This window comes from Macrobrachium nipponense, chromosome 9 (assembly GCF_015104395.2).
Source record: "Macrobrachium nipponense isolate FS-2020 chromosome 9, ASM1510439v2, whole genome shotgun sequence".
NCBI classification, from domain to species: Eukaryota; Metazoa; Arthropoda; class Malacostraca; order Decapoda; family Palaemonidae; genus Macrobrachium; species Macrobrachium nipponense.
Window position 1 is genome coordinate 29877059 of NC_061110.1, and position 11628 is coordinate 29888686.

The 11628-nt window shown below is 35.9% G+C and overlaps 1 protein-coding gene across 1 annotated transcript; it reads left to right on the forward strand.

Moving 5' to 3' along the window:
- The first annotated feature begins 830 nt into the window (after window positions 1-830).
- On the forward strand, window positions 831-1247 carry LOC135218042 (uncharacterized). Its single transcript, XM_064254187.1, has one exon. It carries the CDS (start codon window positions 831-833, stop codon window positions 1245-1247), a length of 417 nt encoding a protein of 138 aa, XP_064110257.1.
- The last annotated feature ends 10381 nt before the right edge of the window (window positions 1248-11628 follow it).

Sequence of the window (11628 nt, forward strand, 5' to 3'; positions counted from 1 at the left end):
CAGACCCAGGCGATGGGTTACGGGCACCTCACGGCATGTTCCTGCAGTGCCTAGCGGAGTGTTACGGAGTTGGCGCTATGTTATGGTCGTTGTTGCTATGCCAGGCCATGTGCTCTTGCGGCTTTCTTACTCCGTGAAGCGGTGTGTTGCGGGTGGCTTGCGGTGTTGTGGAGTGAGTGCACATCCGCATGAGTCACTATGTGCAAAATTGCACAATTTTTGCACTTGCACCGTGCCACATCATGCCACACCATGCCAGATATGAACCTTGGGTATATAGTATAGAGGCCTGTCAAGCACATCCTTCATTCCACGCCCAACCACATGCAATATGGACCTCAACAGCCTCTCACCCCAGGAGACCCTGAGATTTTTGGTAGCTGTCCTGTGTCTATGTGCAGTCCAGGTCATCGATGGGTTGAGAAGACATACTAGGGTGCCACAGCCACTAGCACCACGCAGAAAGGACGGCAGGGCATGGCGGATTTGGGCTCGGGAGTGGCTGACACGGCGGCAACTACATGGGGACTACCACCAGCTGTTACAAAAACTGAACAAGGAGGACTGCAAAGGACACAAGAACTTTCTACGAATCTACCCTGAATTGTTCGAGGAGATGGTCGAAAGGCTGACGCCCTTGTTGAAGAAGAAGGACACGAAGATGCGGTGTGCACAAGAGGTGGGACTCAAGTTGGCGGTCACTCTCCGCCACCTGGCAAGTGGGAACGACTATACAAGCCTGCAATACAGCTTCAGTCTCCAAGAGTTCCATATGCCGATTTATCCCAGTAGTCTGCCAAGCCATTATTGACATATACAAACCAGAAGTGATGAAGTGCCCCAAGACACCAGAAGAATGGAATGACGTAGCAAAACGCTTCGCCTCCAAGTGGAACTACTTCAATTGTGTGGGAGCCCTGGATGGGAAGCACGTCGCGATCAAGAAACCCAAAGGTGGAAGATCACTGTATTTCAATAACAAGAAGTTTCATAGCATCGTCCTCATGGCCCTCTCCGATGAAAAGTACAAGTTCCCGTTTGTCGACGTCGGTGCAGAAGGAGGTGCTGGGGATGGAGGAACCTGGCAGAAGTGCAACCTGGCCAGGGCCATTGCAAACAACCGAGCAGAACTCCCACAAGACAGAAATCTGCCTAACGATGACGAACCCATCCCCTTCCACATAGTCCCCGACGATGCCTCGCGCTCGTCGTGTGGTGGAAAACGCATTCGGCCTGCTTTCAGATGAGATGGAGAGTCTTCGGGACGACGATGCAACAGGATGTACAGGTGTGCAAGAAGATCACTTTGTGCGCATGTGTCATGCACAACCTGGCACTGCAACGCTACCCACTTGCTGGCACCGATGTCGACTATGAGGACCAACACCATAACGTCATAACAGGTACTTGGAGGGAGGAGTCACTGAACCTCATGGAACGACTCATGCCAAGAAGGGGACCAAACTACACACGTCGAGCGAAGGCCGTCAGAGATTACCTGGCCCAGTACTACTCATCGGATGCAGGCGCAGTGGAATGGCAAGAGCTATTGGTGTTGCCTCGAGAACGACCAGCTGCTGACGAGTAGAGGACCCAAAGAACTCTGTAATAAAACGTAACCAAACAAATGTAAATAATCGTAAATAAACATCATGATATATTTCTCATTGTTATATACTCCCATACTTTGATATTGTCCTAATAACAATATTAATACAATAAATAATATTGGTATGATGATTGGTACATATAAAAAATGATGTTGGAAAATAATTAACTGAAAGTTATAATAACATAATTCATAATGATGAGACAAATGAGAAGGAAATGATGGACATAGAAAAAATACTTATACTAAACAAACATGAAAAGCATAGAATAAAAGAATATTAACATGAAAAGCATAGAAAGTAAGAAAATAAACATGAAAAACATAGAATATCAGAAAATAAACATGACAAGCATAGAATAACAGAAATTAACATGGAAAGCATAGAATATCAGAAAATAAACATGAAAAGCATAGAATGTAAGAAAATTAACATGGAAAGCATAGAATGTAATAAAATGAACATAAAAAGCATAGAATGTAAGAAACTGAAATTGGGACTTGGTTTTACCATAACATGTTCAACTACAAATATCATATATTATCAACTGAGGCCAATATGTCTTCAGTATCTTACTGATTTTTCATTGTTCCCATGTAAATAACCATGTCCAGTCAATGTTAATTACTGTTTCATTATCATATTTGAATGTGTTCATGTTCATTTGATCATGTTCTCAATATGATATTATTGTTCTTACCTTATATATTATTATATCATTTGATGGCCATATTTATTTCATGTTACATTTCACATTATACTTTAAGTTATTTTCCGAGTTGTATTTATATCATAGATCACATATTATATTTCATGTTAAGATTTCCTGTTATATTTCTTCATGTAATTATTCTTTCTGGCCATGCTCTTTCATTATTCAATTACATTTTATATTTCAAGTTATTTTCAGAGTTCTATTCATTTCATATTTCACATATATTTCATTTTATATTTCCTGTTATACTTTTTTCTTATTCAATCTCATTTCACCCAATCATATCATATATATTATCATGACATATAAATTAAGCATCAATACGGAAAATGTAAATGCAAGACACTATTTCAACATATTTATTGCAAAAAGAAAAATTATTAATTATAAACATTAAAAAAATAATTGAATAAGACTAAAATTACTAAAATACAATTTATTCTAAAAAACTTACATGTTTATTTACAATATTTACAAAATCACTCAAGTGATTCTGGGTCAATGTCCTCCTTATCACCTGGGGAGATGGTCAAGTCGTAGGAGGGTGGACCCTCTGCGGCAGAAGGTTTCGGTGTCGAAATACTGGTACCAGGGGTAGGGGGCCACAAGTCTGCCAAGAGACCTTTGACCAATGGCAACATCGAAGAAGCGGAAAGTCGAGGAGAGAAGTTGAGTGGTGTCGAACGTCCACTGGGGAGGAATGACGGTGTGCCTAGCCTTGGCGCCGGAGTTTTGTACCCATGAGCTACCTGCTGCTGTGGCTGAGGCTGGTGTTGAAGGTGCGAATCTTAAAAAAACACAGGTTGGGGTTGAGACGCGAACCACTGGTGTGGTGATGCCCGAACCGGTTGCACTGCAGAAGGTGTTGAAGGTGACAGCCAATTTGAGTCCCACCTCTTGTGCACGCCGCTTCTTCATGTCCTTCTTCAACAGGGGCGTCAGCCTTTCGACCATCTCCTCGAACAATTCAGGGTAGATTCGTAGAAAGTTCATGTCCTTTGCGGTCCTCCTTGTTCAGTCCTTGTAGCAGCTGGTCGTAGTCCCCATGTAGTTGCCGCCATGTCAGCCACTCCCGAGCCCAAATCCGCCATGCCCTGCCGTCCTTTCTGCGTGGTGCTGGTGGCTGTGGAACCCTAGTACGTCTTCTCAACCCATCGATGACCTGGACTGCACATTTACACAGGACAGCTACCAAAAATCTCAGGGTCTCCTGGGGTGAGAGGCTGTTGAGGTCCATATTGCATGTGGTTGGGCGTGGAATGAAGGATGTGCTTGGCAGGCCTCTATACAATATACCCAAGGTTCATATCTGGCATGGTGTGGTACGATGTGGCACGGTGCAAGTGCAAAAATTGTGCAATTTTGCACATAGTGACTCATGCGGATGTGCGCACACTCTGCAGCACCACCGCAACCCACCCGCAACACACCGCTACACGGAGTAACAAAGCCGCAAGAGTGCGGGGCGTAGCATAGCAACAACGACCATAACACCATGCCAACTCCGTAACACTCCGCTAGGCACCGCAGGAACTCGCCGTGAGGTGCCCGTAACCCACCGCCCGGGTCCGCCCCACACCGCCCAATAACGGTTATTTTTTCTCCCCACGCGTCAATTTTGTAACGGTTTCTAGCGGTCCCACCCCGTAACAGCCCGCAACACGAAAGTGTGTAGGTGTAAACCTACCTTAAGTAAAAAAGTAAAGGTGACGCTGACACGTGTATCATCATTATGCTATATATCTATGTATACAAAAAAGAAAAAGAGGAAGTACAAATTACATGTATGATAATAACGGGGGAGTACAAATATAATACAAGTGGAGTATATATCACACGTATAATAGTAACTGGGGGAGTCCAATTTATGCATATAATAATGACTGGGGAGTGGAAATTTTGGGGGAATGGAAATAAAACTTTACACCGGCTGTCTAGGTAGACCAAATAGATACACTCGCATAACCAAAATCTTCAACATCAAAACATTTACATCTTCATATTCATTGTCTAGTTCATTTTTGGATGGTCTACTTTTTTCCTTATTTCGTCTAGCCGGCTACCCTACTAGATTGGCAGTGACAATTAACATTTTCTTGAATAGGTTGCCATTCTATACCGTGCCTGATTTTGAATTAAAAATTTTTTCCTCTTAAATGTTTTCTCTCCTCATTTGTTGCCACCCTGTTTTGAATAGTCTGGTGACGTGTAGTCAGAGTTGTTTTTTTTTATCTGTTCTTATATCTTCCTGTAATGTATTTATGTTCGTATGTATACTTCACATTTTCCTTTTAAACCCATGATCGCAATATATGACCAAACATTTCCTATTCAGTTCTTGTAAATACTTCGCCAGAGGCGATTCATATTAATTTCTATGCTTTGCCAACTACATAGTTATGTACAGTTATTTTTAATGTATCCTTATTTAACCATTTCTTTTCGGGAGGCTACGTTATTTAGGTGTCAATGACCTATTTTCTGTCATATTTAGATGAGCACCGATTAGTAATCGCAGGTGCACTTACTTTCATTCTTGTTGTTTGTAATGTTTTGTTATACAAGTTTTAAGATTAATTTCATCTATTAATATAAATACTATTTTTCTTCGCTTGCCCAATTTATTTTCCATGTTCATCCTATCTTCATAAATTCAAGCATATCCCAATTTGGACTTAAGATTTTGTTACTGAAAGCCAGGTTAGATAAAACATCATCTTAATTCGCACAATCTTAATTTGGTAGTGTTACTCATCTTGGCAAAGTTTGATGGCATAATTGCAATTTATACTTTATATTTTAGAACTGAAACGTGAAATGGTCCTTAAAACCATTTTAGTATAGTCTTATTAATAACGGCTTTATCGCCATCTCATGTGCTACTGCATCAAACCCTATGCCTGGAATATAGATGTCAGTTATTAAGGATTATGCGACAAATAGCTATAACAGCCTTGGACAGCTTCGCATGGGAGTCAAGGGCAGGTGAAGCCCTCCAGTTCTATACTGTTGGGTTAGGCTGGTAACGATTAGTTAACCCCCTGTTTTTCATCCATTATCTTTCTTTCCTTAAAATACGAAAGAACTTGTCTTCGATGTTTTGGTTGGATACCGCAGCTGCTTTCATTAAGACTTGACAATTAACTGAGTGATTGTTCAAGATAAAAAAAAAAACACCTCGCAAGATTATTACATAGGCAAATCATCAATATTTCTGATCACAATATCCGTGTGGAAAGTATTTCCAAAGACATGAAAATCTATATATGTTAGGTCTCCTAACAAAAACTACTTGAATTCAAGTTAGATATGAAGGCTTCTGTAGATCTTATTTTTTATGGGGTCGCTTTAAAGAAATGTCTTTAACCATTTTTCTTATCAATGCTTTCAATATTTAGCGTTGCACCCGATTGGCTAAGATATCGTTAACTTATTGCAGTGTGGCAAATTTAAGGAAAGAGAGAAGAGACAAGAGACAAGAGACAAGAGACAAGAGAGAGAGAGAGAAGATAGAGAGAGAGAGAGAGAGAGAGAGAGAGAGAGAGAGAGAGAGAGAGCAATCTCAGAGTCCATAAAATACCAAAGGGTCATTCCCATTTTAAGTTCATTAAAATAAGATACTATTATTACAATTTAAATGAGATTTTGTTGTAAAGATTACTTTTCAAATTATACTTGTAAGAGTTCTTTGTGTGAATAACCATATGTTAATATGGTGACAAAAGCCTGTGTTACTTTATGTACTGTTCATTTTCAAAGAAACATCAATTTGCTCTAAATAACAACCACCTAAAACATCCTTCCATTGAACGCAATTCCATTTTCTTTCCAGTGCTGTTTATTTTTATAATAGGTATCTCAGCGTTTCATATTTATTAAAATGAAATAAATTTTCAGTATCTGCTGCACTACCTCAGAGTAGTGAGGCTTATGTAAGTTTTCAACAGAGGCTTATGTCAAGTTTTCAATAGAGGCTTATGTAAAGGTTTCCACAGAGGTTTATGTAAAGGTTTCAACGGAGGCTTATGTCAAGTTTTCAACAGAGGCTTATGTAAAGGTTTCAACAGAGGCTTATGTAAAGTTTTTAACAGTCAGTCAGTCAGTCAGTCAAGTCTGTAAATAGCATGCTACTAACGGCAGATATTTCTGTTAAAAATAACTTTTTTAACAGAAAACTTTTTCCACTTATTCAAGCTAAACAGCATAAAAGGTCCTTTGCGGATTTTCAGAATTATGTTTATGAAACTCAGTACATTTGTAACGACAATACTAGTAGGGGTTAGAATATTCATATTAACATTAATTATTTAATATTTATCTAAGAGTAAACAAAAGCTCCATTATACTTTAGACCCATCGATCCAAGTTATTAACTAAAGTGTATATCAGCAATGTCGGGAGCAATTCTCACCTCATTCAAAAAATGGAGTGAGAGCAACCAAGTTTTCTTGAATAAGAGAAGCATTGTTTTTTTAATGTCTTTAACTGTTCCAGTAAACATCCTGCAAAATAAAATAAAAACCGAGGCAGAATTTTGAAATTAAACCAAAAGCTTGGATCTAAACTAATTATATGTCCGTTAAAATAGGTTAATTTTCCCAAATTTAAACCAATTACAAATTAATCCTCTGACTATGGCAGAAAAGATAAACCATGGTTTAAGTTAAAGCAAACCAAGGGCTCCAAAGACGCACAAGTGAAGTGACCGTAGGCAAGACCATGAAAAAAATATATATATAAAAACGTCAATTTGTCAGTGGTATTAAGTAAAAGGTTAACCTGATAATTCCTTTTAAAGTGATTTAACTAAAACTGGATTAGTGTCTAAACTTTCTAGGTTAATCATTAGATTGTCTAACGTATTAAAAATGAAAACAAAGGCTTCATTATTGTATCATTGTGGTATTTTAACGAACAAATGGAAGATATTTTACTAAAAGTAAAATGTGACCAAATACCAAAATCTACCACTTACATAAGCATTGCCAGAACTATTCTGGAAGTATTTAAAATTCATCTTCCTTTTAAAAGGAGTGGTACAAAAAAAAAAAAAAAAAATCTGCTATTAAGAAAAAAAAAAAAGTCAGATTCTCATTATTACAGTTAAGTTCTATTAATTTTCATGAACTAAAGTCTTCACTGTAAACTGTTATCTCCTATACATAAAAACCGTTTATGTAGCAGTAAAACAATCTAAACATGAGTTATCAAACCAAGGGACTAGAGGTACTTAAAACTGACGTGATCAAAGGAACGACCGTACGAACAGGCTGTCAGAGCTGCCGGGCAAGATACGAAATGTCAATTGTCAGTGATGTTAAGCAAGGGCATATCATAATCTGGCATTAGCTTCCAGGCCTCTGTGATTCGTTCAACTTAAGCTTTACTGGAACAAAGTCTGAACTATTTGATTCTATAAAAGTCTTAGCTAAGTATATGTATAATTACATGAATATCACTAAATGAAAGTTGAATTAATATCAAAACTAAATTAATATTAACTTACAAACAAATGGAAGTTATTTTACGTTATGTTGATAAATTTAAGCTAATTTACATTTAAAGCTAAAAAATCTAAGCAACAAAAGAAATTTAAGCTAATTTACATTAAAGTTTAAAATAAATTCTAAGCAACAAAATTTTAAATCCTATGTTCCAAGCATGCATTATAAAATAAGCATGATAATTTTCAACAAATGTTATAAAAAAATTCACATCCTTTTAAATTGGGAAGTACAGACAGAAGTCCAAGCAGTGGATCTTAAGTAAAAGATATTGAGCTCCTTGAGATAAATTCTGGGCTACCTTATTACCATAGTATATATGAAAAATTTATTGCAAAAATCTCTTGGCTAGAAACTGTAAAATTAAAGAATGAAATCTTTAACTTTTAACGCGTAGCAATTTAAATCTTTTAAATATATGAATCTAATAAAGGTTCCTTAACACTTGGAAAAACTGATGCACTTATCACCTGAAAAGACACTCATGCACCTGCCCATAGGTCGTAAGACCTATCAGACAGGGTATGGGAGAAGCCTCCACCCCTACAGGGGCATCGCCCCTGCAGGGGTGGAGGTAAAAAAAAAAAAATAGCCTAGTTAGCAAAATACTAAATTTACGTACTATACCTCACCTGGTTTTCATTAGGCAAAATATGGGAGAGGAAGTACTCCTTTTTTGTGTAGCTTAAAAAATTTTCCCTGGATTTATAACTTAGTCTTCTGTCATCTCTCACAAACGTAATTTGTTTCACAAACAGTTTAGAATTCACGAAAATATTAAAGTAGTTTAAAAGTTTTCATTGCAGTCATTTATGCATTTGCATTAAGGACAAATTTATAGCCAGACATCTATAAAATATTCAAGGTGTTTTAAAAGTTCGAATAAAGGAGAGCTTTATTTGAGTCTCAAGATTTTACGAGACATTCTAATTTCGAAGTATATTGCAGTTTGAGAATAACCTTATAGACCATCAGAGATCCCCTTTACCTGAAAAATATTAAAATTGTAGTACAGCAAGGAGTTACCCATGGTCTAGTAGAGATTTATATGCTAGATATTAAAAAACGGAATACAGAGTTTGAGTAAAATAGAAAAATAAAGAAATCAAATATTCATTATTGTTCACAAATGGCATTAAGTTCATATTTACATGACAAGCGTCCTTAAAAGTGTAAGACAAGTCCACTGCAACAAAACATGACTTTGGCCAGACCAGCTAATTATTATATATGTTAACGGATATAAACTAATAACGGAAGTCCCAGAAATCGAAAGTTGAAAAAAAAAAAAAAAAAAATTGAAACTCAAACTTGACCGTAATGAAAAATAGCTCGAAAAAGCCCTAGGAGACTCGCCACTTCTCGTAAAGCATCCTCCGGAACCACCAATCTCCAGCTGTAAGCACCTCATTATTTCATTAGCACAAACAGCTGAGAAAAGTCCAAACCCAGCACGGACGAGCAAAAGCGAAGGCACTAACACAAAGACACTTCTACACTTCGCCGTTCCCGAAGAGAAAACTGAGTGTGTGGCTGCTGACTCGCAGCTCGAGTCGATCATCGATGGATGATGATGGATCTGCCTGCTGAAAAACCCGTTGTGATGACGTCACCACCAAGGTCCATGGAGTCACCTTTCTTTTAAACTAGGACGAACTACGCGAAAGACAAGGTGGTCCTTATTTTTGCTCCTTTTTTTTCAAAGGGAAATTTTTAAAGTCTGTTGATATTTCAATGCAAACTATTTGATGCTACGTTTTATTATGGCCAGTCTCTGGGCAGTCAACGTTCGAGGTTGCAGCTTCAGTTTTCATAATTTTTACTCACAATTTGATATGCAAAAGATAAAAATATTTCCAAAGTATTAGTTGACCTTTGATTAGAGTTTGTAATATTACTGCTCAAAAGTAACGTTCTTTTAACTGAGAGAGAGAGAGAGAGAGAGAGAGAGAGAGAGAGAGAGAGAGAGAGAGAGAGAGAGATTGTATCATTCAAGCATACCACTCAAAACATATTGTTACGTTACATTTCTGTTGGCTATCATATATTTAAGACAACTGATGAAAACAGACAGTGCACCACTAAGCTTAAAAAGCCCAACCAAGGACGTGCTTCCTCTTTTTATTTTGATTTTATCGTCCTGTTCCTATTAACTTTTTTCACACAAATGTTACAGAAAGCATACTTTAAGGAATGTGAACGAAGTTCATTGGTTTCTCTTTTTATGACTGGAAAAGGTGACGAACATTCATGTTCCAAATGAAATATCGAAAATCGGACCTTTTACCAACAGGAAAGATAACTCGTTTAAAATTCGATCAAATCTCGACAAATAAATCTGTGTGCTCTAAGGATCATGTTTATGGTTTTTACAGCATTGGTATACTCCGGTGAAAAGGTTCCCGTTCTCTGCATCAAGTGTGAAAGTTAACTGACTTCAGAACATTGTGAAATATTTGCAAAGTAAAACGTTAGGGGAAATTTCTTGGAATCCAAGTCATTCGTATTGTATGATTCGGGAGCTCTAGAGAGTCTAGAGGAACAGCTTTAGGTCAGACTAGGGAATTTGGTCGAATAATGTATCACATTTAATTAATATTTTTTTTCATTCTGTCTTTCTCTGAATTTCTTGACATATTTCAGCGCACTAATAAAAAAAAAAGAACCTTGGCAGCAAAAATTACTTTTGAATAAGTGGCACTAATTAATATAACACCTAATATCATTATGAAGATAGGCTCCAAAACTCATTTAAACTAATAAACTACAACTGGAATCGTTACAATAGGATTTAGACTAAAAATAAATAACTGTTTCGATCTTATTATCAATGATACTCTCGCAAACAAAATTTTCCTCTGCGTTTAGTGTCTTGCTGAGCACCGAAATAACTTTGACCCATCCTTTCTGCAGTGGAATCCTTGATTAGTCTTCATAATTGCTTACAGAAAGCGACTGGACAAAAACAGTGAGCCGAAAGCGGTTCCAGGAAGCCAATCAAATGAGAATTTCAATAACCAGGATTTGTCCTGATATGAATCATTTTACTTCCAGAAGTTTAAATATACCAAAAAAATATACAAAACTATGTGAAGTTAACGTATTAATATTATTTTAATTTGTTTCTTTTCTAACATTATCGTATTGGAGTTATTACCATTACTATTAGAATTACCAATGTCATTTGCATCGTTGTAAAGATACAGACATATATATATATATATACTAGATATATATATATATATATATATATATCTATATATATATATATATAGATATATATGATATATAGATATAATATATTATAGATATATATATATATATATATCTATATATATATATATATATATATATATATCTATATATAGATATATATAAGATATATATAATATATATATATATATATTAATATGATATATATCTATCTAGATATATATATATATCTAGTATAATATATATTATATATATATATATATATATCTATATATAATCTATATATATATATCTTATATATATATTATATCTATATATATCTATTATTATATATATATATATAATATATCTATATATATATCTCTTACATATAATATATATATATATATCTAATATATATATATACATATATATATATATATAGTCGATATAGTATATATTATTATATACTTTATATATTATAGTATATATATATATATATCTATATATCTACATATATATATAATATTTTTAGAATTAGTTACAATATTGTTTCACTGGCATGGAGGAATGAATTTTGGATGTCTCTTTTCATAATAATGTAATT